General features: G+C 42.2%; 1 protein-coding gene and 1 long non-coding RNA gene across 9 annotated transcripts in view; one reads left to right on the forward strand and one right to left on the reverse strand.

Annotated features, from left to right (window-relative positions):
* EBF1 (EBF transcription factor 1) overlaps positions 1 to 14986 on the forward strand; it is a 394973-nt gene that overhangs the window by 369113 nt on the left and 10874 nt on the right. For all 8 annotated transcript variants that reach the window (XM_033407906.2, XM_033407908.2, XM_033407909.2 and 5 more), the window contains exons 12-14: positions 9239 to 9304; positions 10325 to 10502; positions 11172 to 11351. In XM_033407906.2, coding sequence (XP_033263797.1) covers positions 9239 to 9304; positions 10325 to 10502; positions 11172 to 11351 — 424 coding nt within the window. The remainder of the gene's footprint in view (positions 1 to 9238; positions 9305 to 10324; positions 10503 to 11171; positions 11352 to 14986) is intronic.
* Positions 761 to 14986, reverse strand: part of LOC117197050 (uncharacterized) — a 465520-nt gene continuing 451294 nt past the window's right edge. The window contains exons 9-10 of the long non-coding RNA XR_004477516.2: positions 14864 to 14957; positions 761 to 7156 (exon numbers count right to left, since the gene is read on the reverse strand). This is a non-coding gene — a long non-coding RNA (uncharacterized LOC117197050). The remainder of the gene's footprint in view (positions 7157 to 14863; positions 14958 to 14986) is intronic.

A 14986-nucleotide genomic window follows, 5' to 3' on the forward strand; every position in this document is an offset into this window, starting at 1 on the left:
TGCCTCTTGCTCAGTAAGCACTCACTGTATGTCTGCTGAGCCAGATGCTGGTCTGAACCGTACTTTACAGTTGAGGAAACGGAGGCATGCATTTACAATGCTAAATAAATGGCAGAGCAAGGATTTGAGCCAACTCTATTGGGCTCCAGAGCCAGTATCTCTAAGCACTGCTTCCTAGAATTAAGAAAAGGGAATTTTAAGAAAAAAGGCAATTTTGTAAACCAATTTTTAAAAATCCCTCAAGCTTGGCCAGGGGGGGAAGCGGAAGGTGCTAGCATAGACTGAGGGTAGCTCACAGATGGCTTAGCCAGAGGGAAGTGGCAGTAGGAGTTAAAACACACACACATACAAACCTGGGAGATAATTCTCTTTCGCCCCAGAGTCATTGCTGTAGGGAGTCTGTAATAACAGTTACTCCAATAGCTGAATTCCGGAACCTCCTTCAAGTTCTTTTAGCACTGAGCTCTTGACAAGGGGGGGACTAAGTTTAACCTTTGTATCACACCCCGTGTACAGGGGCTTTGAATATAATTACTCATTAGTTCAAGAAGAAGTCACAGGAGGAAACAGGGGCTCATTTCTCCTCCTAACCACCCAGCATCCTCCTCTTCAAGACCGAAGCCCTTAGAAACAGAGACACTAGGAGGCCTCTGGCCGTGCTTACTATTTTCAGCCTTGAGTAACACTTCAATTAACCACTGGAGTAATAAGAAGTGAGCCCCAGCAGTCTTGAGGCAGTGGATTTTAATTGCAGTTATAGTCAGGACCATCAGTAAAGCCTTGGGAATCCTCATTTACAGATACCATTCTTCTGGAGGTACATATCATAACTGATGATGTTCAACAATTTAAGAAACCAAAAGCAACTCTATTTTCGCCTTCCTTAGATATCGTTAAAGTCCAGCATAGTTCCAGCCTGCACATAGCACTTACTCAAGTTTAACTACATGTACTTGTCCAAAAATAGAAATATACACATACATTTGTATACACACACACCAAACACATACACAGATATACAGGGACATACATACGACAGTAAGTCTCTTTGTTCACTCAGTGGTCCTTTTACTTTCAAACTAGATATTTATTGTCCTTTGCCCTAGGGAAAGGGAAGCCACAGCCAAAAGACAAAGAGAAACACAAGTGGTTAATTTCTGGCTTTTGTGTTTCTAAGAGCCCAGGCCTTGGCAACTTAAAAGAGTTTCAAGGGTAATTTTGACTCTAGGCAGTTTTTGTTTCATGTGCTGACTTTACAACCTAGCCCTGAAAAAGCCACCTCTGTCCACAGCCTTCTCTTTAAGCAGAGACTTTCATCCTGATCAGAAAGTCGATTTCCAAGGCCACTCAGCAGGATCTAACCCAGAGCGTTGGTCTTAAACCAGTACAATGAATTGGAATAAGAAGAGCCAGCCAGAGGTTACCAAGTTCAGCTCTGTACCTCCAAGCAGGTCATATTCACAAGGGTGCAGACACCATTTTTCACTGTATTTGTGCCGGGGAGCACCCCAGGCTCCCATTCACCAATTACCATGACACCATTTAGAAGAGAATGCCAGGAGACCAAAAAGAGGGGGGAAAGCCATTGTCATCACTCTTCTCAGGAATACCTGGCTTCACAATTTATACTTAACTGCTGACACTTGAAAAGTCAAACATTTTGGTGAAATGAATCAAGCGTAGTGTTTCTTTTATGAGATCCCCTTGCAGGAAAGGGAGGTTTCGCACCTCGTGGAGACCAAGCTTGGTTATCCATCATAGTAAAGTCAGCTGTCCTAGCCAGCTTCTCAGAGGTCACGCGATCGAATCAGCAGCTCTTACAACTATATTATTGCTTACGGAACAGTAATTGAGGCACCAGATAAAAATTACCTGGTCTAATAGGCAGTGAACAATTTTCAGTCAATAAAATTATAGGCCAAATCATTCATTTCATAACACTCTGGCTAATTTATTTGTTGACCTTTTAATTTCCATAGCTCTTCAGTGGTATTAACTGCAACTCAGACAAAATCTCTTGTTCATTTCACTTTCATTGAGTTTTTTTTTTTCTTTCTCCCATTGAGGCAATAACAGCTGCCTGAAAACAGCCTTTTCCTTTCCACTGTAAAAGTCAGTCATGTAAGTTAGTATGTCTTACGTTGATGTAGCTGCGTTAGCTTACAACCTACCTTAATTTCACGTGATTCAGAAGTCTTCCACGTTTCTAACAAAGGCAAAGCTTTTGGGCGCGTCTCCAGCCACGCGGCACGATGATACCTAATCATATGTTTGAGAAGTAAGAGGGGTGTCATCTAATCTGAACACAAAATCAGCTTTAAAATTAGAGGAGGTTCAGAAGCCCCCCCCCCCTTCAAGCCCCTGCATTTTCTTTAGACTAGAACACTTTCGATGCCTCTTGTGTGAATAGCAGTAGACCCTTGTAAAATATTTGATTCCTTTGTTTTGAATATTTCTGCAGATTTTGATTATGGTTTGAATTTTATGTTTCTTTAAAGACTATGGGCAATGAGTGTGCACTAGAATGTTCGTTCGGTAAGCTTCAGCTGAAGCTTCTTCTATAATAAAATGCTATGAAGTCTTCAGAATGCAGGGTTGTAAAATATAATTGTTACACATTTGGCATTTTATGCCTCCCTAGAACTAACCACTTGCTACCTACACCTCATCTATGCTCCTCCTTTCCATTTCAATTTACTCTAAAGTGGTCCTTAGCCATAATGAGAATGCCCCTTTCAGCGGAAACATGTTTAATTATATCCATGCTAGATGAGAGTGACTCCTCTCGGTCATAGGGCTTCTGAGTAAAGCGTGTTTAAAGTGTGACAATAAAGGTTTCTAATGATCTGCGGTAAGCTCTTCGAGAAGTTCATATTACCAGAAAAAATGAAAAATTTAAGGAATGTCTCAGAGGATCGGAAGCTAAACAGTGCTCAAGTATTATTTTGGTTTGTTTTACCCCTTCCCTCACTGCCCTCATTCTATGATTTTTTAGGATGCAAAGTCTACCACTGTGGAATTTTCCATTTGGCTGAATAAACACAAAGGAAGTTGGGACATAATACTACCCTCCACAGAAATACCTCTCAGTCAACTAGTATTTATTGCATTGAACATCCAGCTCTGCAGGAAATGGGCTGCCAGAAACTTCCAATCACTTTTTCAGCTTTTAGACTTTCCAATCAGTAGTTTCAGAAGCAAGTGGGGAAAGAGCTAGAAGTTAAAGGCTAGTAAGCTGAATATACTGTTTAAAATTTGGACCCAGTAGTAAACTCCAACGTGAGGAGGTGAACGGATTCAGTGCTGATTTCAGTGCCGATAGGTGCTTATCGACTTTAAATCAGGAGTGACTTTGCCGGTCCTCTTCATTTTGTATTGCTGATATTTGAACCCACTGTATCTTGAATCTCCTGATAGGGCAAAGTAGAGTGGCGATAAATGGGCGACAGGGCAATGTGCAGTGACAGGAAAGTATTGTACTTCTTTCTCGGGAATCACCCAGGTCAACTTGACTTTGATAACTGATGTTTACGTTTAGCTTCTGTTTTCTTCTTCGTCCCTCAAAACATTATTTTCTAACTGAGGGAGCATAAAGCCAAGCACAGGTTGTCTTCCCAAATTACAGAAGCATCCCTGGGCTTGAATTTTATGAGGGAGTTCCCAGAGTCTCAAAATCTGATCCTGAGATTTGAAATTATAATGTTGTGTTGGTAAACGGGTACCCATCTGGCTTTATGAGTTGGTCTACATGTGCTCTGAATGAAAGAGAGTTCAGGCCATCTCCCCTGCTCATCTGGGTTTGAATGACTCAAAACATGGAACTGGGTTTATAAATGGGCTCAGTATTGGGTGGTTAGACAGCCTTCCCGCCTTCCCGTTCTCTCTGGAAGGCTAGGTGGGCCCAGTGAAGATGAGATTATTAGCAACACATTTGAGATCAGATGCTGCAGAGAAGATTCACATGGAAGGTGATTAATCCTCAGCGGGTTTATTGTCATGAAATGGAAGGAAAGGTGAATTAGCCATGTCTGCATATCAGACGTGATACGCCTGGTTCCTAAGAGTGTGCAAATACCTAAGTATTTCTAAGAGCCTAGGAGTATAGTTAATAAAAGGCTGACGTACATCAAGACAAACCTCATGTTGTTAGCAGCCTATAACTTGAGATAATGTCTGTACCCGACATGATTCATTAGATTAATCACAAAATTAAAATGTTAAGTACAAGCCAGCAGGAGTGAAGGAGCAAATTCACTTAAAAAAAAAAAGTGGTATTAAAAAACCCCCCAGTGATCAAGACTTGACCTTTGGGAATTTATATATTGGATTTAAAGGTCTAGAGCCAAATGCAGCACCAAATTTAAGTCTTCTGCTTTTATAAACTATGCCAAATACATGACTTGGTCATTTCCTCATGTAAATTAAGCACGTGCTTTTAAAAATCAGTAATGATCTTAGAATGAGCTCTTCAACAAGAATTTCTCAAGGGCTGTAGTTTGCTGAACATAGTGCTAGGGGCTTAGAGAAGGAGATTAGGACCTCAAAGAGCCTGTAGTCTGGTTGTGGAGATTGTAGGCTCACACATTTAAGACCAGAGCAAAATGACCCCCCAGTGTCCACTTCTGTGCAGTGCTGGGCAGTGCATTCAGCACTATTTTTCAGAGGAATGAGAGAGGTTAGGAGCTGGGGTCTCAGTGAAGGTGGAATTAGTTCTGATACGATAGTGTAATTATGAAGAGCTCAGGCTCTGATGTCTAACAGGCCTGAGATTGAATCCCTGCTCAGCCATTCATTAGTCGTGTGACGTCAGGGCAAGTTGGCGGACCTCTCTGAGTCTCAGTTTCCTTGTCTGCCAAATGGCGATACGGAGTCTCACCACAAAGACTGAATGAGTTAATGTTTTCCTTTCCATAAACAACAGTTATGTTTTCCACTACTCTACCACCACCACCAGCACCACCTTCATTATCAGGCCCTAGAGGATGGGAAGATATTGTAAATGGGCACAGACTGAAGCCAGCTTCCCAAATAAAGGCAAAATGAGTAAAGGTATGGAGATAGGGAGGAGCCCAACATGTTACTTCCAGGCTGGAGAGGACTAACTAGCCCAGAATAGAGGGCAGTTCTTCAGATGTTTAGGGAGAGGAGATTGGATAAAGAGGATAGGACCGGATGGTGGCGGAAATCTTTTGCAATTCCCACAGAACGCCGTACCTTAATTCTGGGAAGACAGGGTGCCTTGAAAGGTGCTGGAGAGTAATATCAGTGTGTGACTGCTGGGACAAGAGAAAGTTCAAAACTTATTTGCTAATTGATTGGGTTGCAACATACGAAGTAAAGCCAAATCATCTCTCTGCATTTGTAGCCCATTCAGCACTTTCATTATAAAGGTTCCAAAACATGGTAAAACTTGTACCAATTATACTTGAACTGTTTCTCGAACCCCACTCATCCTTGAATCTTCCTAGTGTTCCTACTAACTCTAAGCAGATTTAGTATGGTTCATCCATTTTTTTTTTTTCTCTCCAGATCTCCATTCACATAATCATCAGTCGATGGTCATAGCAAGGCAGGTAAAGACAGGTTTTAATTGAGAAAGGAAATAGGTCAGCAAAGAGTTGTTGCAGTTTTTAAGGACTATACATTTTCTCTTTCTTTAAGAGAGAAGAAATCCAAAGCCATGAAAAGAAAAATAGTCTGACTCAGGATGTAGGTTGGAGAACAAGCATTAGCTCTATAAGGAGACTCTGAGGCTTTTCACTATTTAGGGTAGTGGTATTTGTCTTCTTAATTCCCCAATGGGATATGTATTTTTTTTAATCCAAGGATAGGATTAATTATCTTGGAAGAGTCTAATCTCTACCCTCATGTTTTAGACCGCAAGCAGCGAGACGTTTTAAACATTATGAAAAGAAGAGACAATCTCTCCTGACAAATAAATGCTTTGAAAAATTAGATATTAGTACTTGTCAAGTGCTCTCTCTTTTCAGAAATATTAAAATTGCATATTAGAATGGAAGGATCCTTACACGATGCTCCCTCCTAATGTCGCAAAAAATAAGACTTTAGGAACAATTTCAGAGACAAAAGATTATATGAAACATGCAGCTTGTCCCCTTATGGGAAATTTCTCTCTTTAACATCCCAGGCTCAATCATTTCCTAATGTGAAATTACAGAATTTTCAAATTACCATATAAAACTGCAAAAAAATTACACTTGTGACCACCGAAGAGATAGCATATACTATCAGTTTGATTTTAAGAGGCATACATCTTTTATACTACCTGTCATTTTTATAATGCCTTTTACAAATTTAATCAATACATTTTAACATTCTATATACTTTAAGTGCAATATACAATAAATATTCAAGTTTCATCTTAAACATGCTTTAGCCTTTAAATTGTTAAAACTGCAGTGCCCTTTCAATCTACTTACATAATGTCATAAAATATACATTTCAAGGTAAATGAAGTCAGCTACTTCAATTTAGTCCCTCAAACTGGTAGTAAATGAGAGGTTAACACTATGGTGCCAAAACCATTATTGAGTAAATTTAGCACCTTGGACAGCTCTGTAAAATCTTTATTGCTTTCCTGACCTGCTCGTCATGTTCTGTCTGTGTGTTCAGTGGCTCTCAGCTCTGATTGAAAGGCAATATATTAGATCCCCAACACAAACACGCTTGGGGGCTAGTTCACTGGGAGCATAATGACATGGAGGTGAGAGCAATTTTCTGGTCACCGAAATCCAAGCACCTTGCAGGTCCGCTGCACTAACTCACAGAGGACCCAGAAATTTCCTTTCTCCTTCCCATTTGCAGAAATAACTAATGGAAGCTGAATCACATTGGCAAAGCTGAGCCAAAAGTGGACCCTCCCTTAAACCCCATAGTTGATACCACGATGAAGGACATTTTAAAATAGGCGAGATATCATTTAAGGGAGTCACTTCCAGGACACAGCATCAGATTCACGCACTGTCCTCAAGACTGCTGGTCTGAAGCAATGCTGGCTGCTGACCCACCTACAGTGGCAACGTGCCTAGTAGAAAGCACGTCCCGGCTCTTTGTATTGAAGGAGGCGGCAACTCTAGGAAGTGAGATGCACAAGCTTCATTTTCAGAGGATTGAATGGTGATGAGAGCTCTGGGTACTGAATAAGGAGAAAAAGGAACACTGTAGATTATGTTATTGAAAAATGTTATCACCAAAAATATATCGGTTTAAAATATACAGCCTACACTGATAGTTGGAATTTTTCAGGCACAAAAACTTCAAAGATCTTGGAGTTTATTGTGGAGTTTACCTTCCCTCATCCCTGGTTCTGTGAAATTAATTAAAAGAAGAAGCACTGCTCTAAATCCTCAGTGATACCGTTCCAAGATTGAAGTTTGCAAGTGCAGTTTCTGACTGCACCTTATCTTGCTTTTGACAGAGACTTGTATTTTTTTTCCCCTGAAATGAAAAGAAAAATACCTTCTCTGCCAAGCCCAAACACTGGCATAAATATTTATTTGAAGAAATAAATGAATATAGACCCAGAGAAGTCAAATTTTGGTAAATAAACTAACCTGATCCTGTTTTGTTTTCATCTTTCCTAAGAGCCAGATAAAGCCGTGAGGTTTTAGTGAAGGCAGCACAAGCTGATTGGATCTGGGGATAGGGTTTACTGTGCCCATACCATAGTAAATTATTAACTGCTGTTGTCAGACAGCACTGCAAACAAACAGTGGTAGATTATCTTGTAGCTTGCATTAAAAAAAATAAAGAAATTATTTCAGATGTATTGATTCAAACCCCATTGATTATATAATGTTTTTCACTCCTTATATGAAAAATAACAGAACTGTTTTATAAATGGGGTCTAGCAGCTTAAGGCAAGCATAAATGTTTATTGAGAACTGAAAACCCCTCTATCTCATTTTTGAATTTAGGACATTATATATGTCACAAGTAGTTACTGCAGTATGACAACTATTTTATAGAGAATTTAAAATCGAAAAATGCTAATATGTATCTAAAAGCGTGTCATTTCAAGAGTTGTTCAAGAATTTTTGAAGAGGCTATGGTGACAGCAAAATGAATGCAATTATATCCCTATTTTCTGATCAGCGTCTGCAGTATGTGAAAATTGAACAGCACTGCTTCTCCATGCAGAACTCTATTGTGTAAAATGTTTAAAGTTAAACTTCTTTTTGAAACTTTACCCACAGCAAAAAAATTATAAACATATCTTCTTGCAAATCACTTCTGATAACCACACCACGCCTTCATGTTTGCTCCTCTGATAAACCTCCATTTTATTTGTATCAAGCTTAACTTTCCTTTTCACATTCCAGTATAAATGAATCTGCAGAAAATTAGGGCTGAATGAAGAGGGAACGATTTCTTGTGGTTAGAATGAAAAAAAATTACCACCACACACATTTTTGTAGAGCGCCCTATATTATTAGAAACAAGCATGCTAGCTAAATATGGAAGCCCACCTAAATGAAAAGGAGACATTTTTTCTTCACCTGGAGTGAACAGTGGAGCATGTATCTAGAAGGAGAATGAATGAGCAAATGGGGAAAATGACAAACAATACTGAAATAGCAAAGAATTGCTAGAAGAGAAACAGACCCTGCCGGTCATGAAAACTGGTGCAGAGGGAGCTTCCAGGGGCAGGGAGAATTCTTTTGTGAGAACCTCTGACAAAACAGTGCATTGCCCCAGTAGATGGGTTTACTACATCGCTCCCTTATATCATGACTCTGCCGTGCAAGGGAGATAAACAAAAGAAGTTGAATGCTACATGCTTCTAGTTGCTGAAGATTGATTGGACATCTCTTGAAAATGACCTGTCTGATAAGGTCATGGTTCCTGGAATAAGCAGTTAAGTGCAAAATAAACACATCTCAGGGATTCATAACATGCACCAACTGACATCCATCATAGTAATCTAGTAAATGACCTCGCAATTGTATTCAGCAATAAACATATGAGTGCTTTATCGTGCTTATGGCGCACTATTGAGTGATGTATTTTATCTTGCAGTACCAATGATGCTCACCTTTTGACTTGATTAAGTGTGTACGTGAATAGGGATACATTGGTGATTTAATGCCATTCGGGGGTTCTTTTAAAGCAGTGCGTTGGCAAAGGATGGCCAGAGGAAAGTGGTACGTGATCATGTGACAAGATAATGACATCCTGCCTTCACTCAGAGGATTGTATCTGTTTTTCTCCTTGACAGGAAGTGATACTCAAAAGGGCTGCAGATCTGGTGGAAGCGCTGTATGGGATGCCACACAACAACCAGGTGAGCATAGTGGGTTTCGAACCTTCCACGTTCAACTGAAGTGCCTGGAGTCCTTATTAGAATGAAAAAGTATGAAAAATACAAAAGTTCTTGCACGAGTTCAGTGTATAAGTCATTCGGACCTAACGGGTTGCAAGGCCATTCGCGTCTTCTCTCTTCTTTTGTAAATCTTTTAACGCCTTTTCTAGGGAATATTTTTTTCTTACGAGAAAAGGTACTTTATTTAAAAGGACTCTTCTGTGGGAATGTAGTTCATCAGTGAAGAAGAGAGTTACCGGTGCTTGGTTTTATTCCTCTCAGGTTTTCAAGAAAATTTAGGAGGAAAAGGGGGATTTAATTTCTTCTCCTAAAAAGTATAATGAGGCCTGAATATTGTCTGCTTCTATTTCGTAGAGCAACTCCATGTATCTGACTCAACTTGCTCAGGAAACTGAGTCTGAGAAATCCTCCTTCCTTGCTTGTGTCATTTGAATCAGTGTCCAAGGGACACAGTCCCATTAATACTCAGGGACACAGGTCATCATGTAAACTTGCCCTTAACTTCATCTGGGGAGATGAGTTGCAGGGTGTGTGTGTGTGTGTGTGTGTGTGTGTGTGTGTGTGTCTGTGTGTGTGTCTGTGTGTGTGTGTGTGTGTGTGTGTGACCCCAGAGTTCTCTGTGTTACCTGTGGGGAAGGAAAGGCCCAGGTTGCTGTCCTGTACTGCGAGGTAGTATAGAGGGGACTGGCTGAGTTAATAGGCTTTCAGAGTCAGACGAACAGGGTTATGCAGCCCAGCTCTCTCCTTAAATAGGTAAGTGTCCTGAAGTGAGGTCTTGGCCTCTCTCAGCCTCAGTTGCCCCATCCGTGGTATGGGCGTGATGATGATGAGACTGAACACCCAGGTTGGTTGAGAGGGTTGCAGAAGTTAGTGCCGTTAACCATGGAAAGCCCTAAGCACGGCCTGTAGTAAACACTTGGAACGTGGTACGCCTGGGAATCTGACTGGGCAGCTAAGGGGGATGTTCCTGTTACTTTTCAGGAGATTATTCTGAAGAGAGCAGCTGACATCGCAGAGGCCCTGTACAGTGTCCCCCGCAACCACAGCCAGCTCCCGGCCCTCACTAACACCTCGGTCCACGCGGGAATGATGGGCGTGAATTCCTTCAGTGGACAACTGGCTGTGAATGTCTCCGAGGCGTCGCAGGCTACCAATCAGGGTCAGGAGCCCCACTCTTCCCCTCCCCATTTCCCTGCCCCTTCCCAACCTCAAGCTACCCCACCCCCATATTTATTTGGCACAAAACAGTGTTTATTTTTAAAAAGGCTTTTTTTTTTCTCCCCAAAAGGGGAGATTCCTAGTCTGTGTGTATCAGATATTACTGTAGAATTTTGGTTCTAGCCATCATGTCTGGTAATTTGGTGGAGGTGCTAGAAAGAATGCATGCATTTAGTTACCTCACCATTTGACTTTTCACTGTAAACCATGAATGACAGATCACAAGGAGGGGTGGAACTAAAGTTCTGGAGGGGCCAAAGCACATCATCCTTGCCCAGGGAGTAGGAACCGGTTACCTCCAGGGTATTATGTCTCTTAGATTGGGATTTATTTCTGTTCCCAAATGATAAGTGATTGATAGGTCCTGCATTGCCACTTCTCACAGGCCCGCTAAGTATCTATGATCTCCTGAGAAATGTGTCTTTTGCTCGCTTCCCATTTTAATCATGGAGCTAGCACCACCAATCCAGCCATGAACCACCTGGCCCCTTCCCTTCAGGATGCAGCGATGGGGCAAGAAACAGAGACCTTCCTTTCCCCAAGCTTCTCAGACCCGCCACCCATCCGCCACCCACCCAACCTCATCCTTGGTTTTGCCCCCGCCCCTCAGGTTTCACCCGCAACTCAAGCAGCGTATCACCACATGGGTACGTGCCGAGCACCACCCCTCAGCAGACCAACTATAACTCGGTCACCACGAGCATGAATGGATACGGCACTGCCGCCATGTCCAATTTGGGCGGCTCCCCGACCTTCCTCAATGGCTCAGCTGCCAACTCGCCCTATGCCAGTAAGTAGAGATGTGTGTCCTGTGTTTCTGCACACTTTTGCTCTAAGAACTGGGCGTCGTGCTGTGTGGCCCACTGTGCAGGTCTCCCCGGTCCCCAGTCTGAGGGCCCCTGCCCCGCCAGGTGCAGGCCCAGGTGATGGGACCAAAGCCAGCACTGTCCCCGAATCTCTGCCCTCCTTGCTCACCGTCCTCCCCATCTCCCTCACAGAACTCGGCTGCAACCCAAACAGCAGCGTGATGTCATTGCAGGAACCCAAGCTTCCAGTCAGATGGAGTTGGGTTTGACTCTTTCTTCTACCAGTTGCTGACTGGTGGCTGCGGGCAGGTTCATCTCCCCTCTAAACCTCAGTTTTCTTTATCTGTAACGTGGGGAAGGAACCAGTACCCGCTCCCATACAGTTGTTGTGAGACTTGGATAAAATAAGGCACGTAATGAGCTCGTCCTGAGGCCTGGCCCATAGGAGACGCATTCAACAAATCTAGGTACTAATCATAATGACAGAATGATGATATTAAGCGGTGCTGGTAGTATAGCATACTAACAACTATCCAAACTTGAAATCTCTTTTTTTAGTGCTTGGAAAGTTTTTCCCCTTTGTGTTCGATATGTACAAAGAAAAAACGAAAACTGAACAAATCAAAAAACACACTTTATTTTTTTCCAAAAATTTGGCATGATGAAAAAAAAATTACACACACACAAGAAATTGTTCTTTGGTGTCTCGTCCCTGTCTTACAGAAGCTTAGCTTAAAGGATTTTTTTGTGCACTGTTTAGATTGCATCTAAAGAACCTCAGGGAACTGGCATCTTTACATATAAAATGTCATAGGCTGTGTTTGCGCAATCTCTTTGTCGCCCTTTGAGGATCTTTCTTTACATAGAAAACCAGGTTCATCTTGGACAATGTGGGTGGCTCTTCCGGTGTATAAAATATGTAAACTCTTAGAATTTTGTGGGATGATAGCTGCTGTGTGGTTTGTTAAATGAAAGAATGGTCATGTTTTTAAAATGAGAGTCTCAGCTAAAAATACGGAAAAGGATGCTTTCTCTGATGATAGTGGAAATGTGGAGTGTGCTAGGCTGTTGAAAAAGGAAAGATCATTCCTGGCCTTTGTGAGAAGTTATTTCTGAAAGTAATACTTAGGGCCATTTACTTTCTTGGTGAATCTGTAGGCTCAGGGTGTCCTGTGTTTCTGCACATTTTTGCTACATCTCTATATTTCTTCTACTTGATCTGCTTGGAATCAGCAGCTTGTTGAACATTTAAAATCCCCCCTAATAATCTGCATAGATTACGTCTGTCTGCTTGAGCATCAGTGTTTGGGGTCAGTTTCACATTAGATTTTGATTCATCAAAAAATTGTTTCTCACATATCTATCATTTCAGTGTTCTCCCTTCTACTCAATCAGAAAATGTTTCAATCATGACCTGAAAATTAAAAGGTGGCGTTCTTAATTAAATCAATAACCTAATCGCTACGTGGTAGCAATTCAGTTGAGGGGCTTGGATTGCTGTGTCTTCCCAAGCCCTTGCAGACACCCAGCGACTTGAGCCTGAGATTGCATCCATCAGACCACGAAACTTCGAACATTTAATTTCCATTAATTGATTTCCTCAGTGCTCACAAATATAGTATTAAATTCTCAAACAGGCTCTCAGATGGGACAGTTTTATCTGCATAAATGCAAATAAAACAATAAACACAAAGCCCAGCTGATTTGACTTTTTGTCTCCATAATATTTAAGTATTCATAAACCACTCATGTTGAAAAATTCCAAACAGAATAAAAAATAAAATAAGACATTCCACTGGTGAACACACTTTCTGGTATAGTGGCTGATATCTAATCATGTTATAACAAATGGAACTGCCTGACTATATTTCACCCCTTCCTCTGTTAACGCCCCCTCCCCAAACTCCCCACCTCTAAATACACACAATGATCGCATTTGCCAAGGAGATTAATTGCCTTCCTCAGTGAACCAGCAGGATTTCAAGTCTACGAATATTTAAAAAATCAAACCTCCAGTGCCGGAGTTTTGCAATTTAAATGGGTGTTATTATTGAGCGTATTTTCACATTTACAAATCCTCAGAGATGTATAAAAATGCTGGTCTCATTAAAAGAAAAAGTACAGTTTAGAAAATGTTTGTTTGTGAAAATTCTGATGATGGCGGCTCTGGGTTCTGCTCCATAAAGCATCCAGTGCGTCTGGATTGTGTAGTGCTGAGGGCTGATTACGAGGGGTCATTTCCCCTACCCCCCACCACCCCGATGCCAATTGCTGCCTGTGACCGATTTGATAACCACTTCCCTAACTTTCCAAAGCCAGTAGGCCGAGGCGGAGGCCACCTAACTGGCAATTTGGACTCTGGTGTGCTCATGGGAAGGCGCCTGTCCGATGGCAATCTGTTTGCTTAGCAGTGTAGCCCAGTAGAAAGAGCACTGCATTTGGGTTTGGTTCCTGGCCTCACCTTCCAGCTATGGCCCTGGGGCAAGTCACTGGACTATTTTCTGAGTCTCAGCTCGCTGGGTTTGCTCAGGTGTCAAAAGGATGTAATAGGTCCCAATTTAAGCTTGCTTGGCCAATGACATAGATGAAAAAGATGTGAAGATTCTTGCAGGTGATAAAGCAATATATAAGGTCTATGACATAATGTGAAAAATAATACAGTGGAGGAGGAAGTGCCTAGAATTTGAACTAAGTGCCTGAAAATCATCAGGCAGGATTCATACTTTTTCCCAGGAGACGGAGGAAATGGAAGGTGAGTGTGTGCTGGCACCAGTCCTGAGTGTAGAGGGCTTTCATGTGCTCAAAATCTGTCTCCGAAAGTGACCTGAGATTATTAGCAACTATCAAAAGATGAATGAAAGGCCGGGCAGAGAGGACTGTGGTTGGTGGAGAACGTGCCTCGCCCAAACTCTTTCGTATCCCCAAGCAGCTAGGTTTTCTCTCTCTCTGAACTGCCGAAGGTCTCCTATCATTGCTAATTCACGTCCCCACCACTCCCAGACTGTGAGTATTTACATAAGGCTCCGATCCTGCTGCTTATTAGTTCACACTCATCTCTGTACAGCTCCGCGGGGGATAGGGAGAATTTGAAACTTTGACTTGTAGTCCTGCGTTATTCACACATGTTGCACGTGGCAGACTGTTTACCCGCCTGGCTTCCGACCTACCTCTGTCTGTCTTGTGGAGCATGAAGGTACAGTCATATCCTTCAGGAAGCTGTAGCTCCATGGGGAGACAGGCGACACACACACACCACCATCTGCCAGTGCCTTAAGCTGGAATCCTGGTGTTGCCTTCAACTCACTCTTCTTCCTCACACCTCTCCTTCCACTGGTGACCACACTCTCTCAGGTTGGCTTCCTCCTGTCTCTTGTATCCCCAGACCCTTTGCTAGAACCTTAGTTTAGGCCCTACCTGCAATGCTTCCCTTGACACCTCCTCCATGAAGCCTTCTTTGGTCTCCCTTCCCTGCCTCCCCAGAGTTGGCCATACTCACCTTTGAGGCTATCATGTGGTACTCTGCCCCTTATAAGAGCGCTCTTGTTTCCTGGCTTGGGGTGCTCTCGCACGCTGCCTGGTACATAGTCGGCCTACAACAAAAGGAAACACATGCTGAGTA

Source organism: Orcinus orca, chromosome 3 (assembly GCF_937001465.1).
Source record: "Orcinus orca chromosome 3, mOrcOrc1.1, whole genome shotgun sequence".
NCBI classification, from domain to species: domain Eukaryota; kingdom Metazoa; phylum Chordata; class Mammalia; order Artiodactyla; family Delphinidae; genus Orcinus; species Orcinus orca.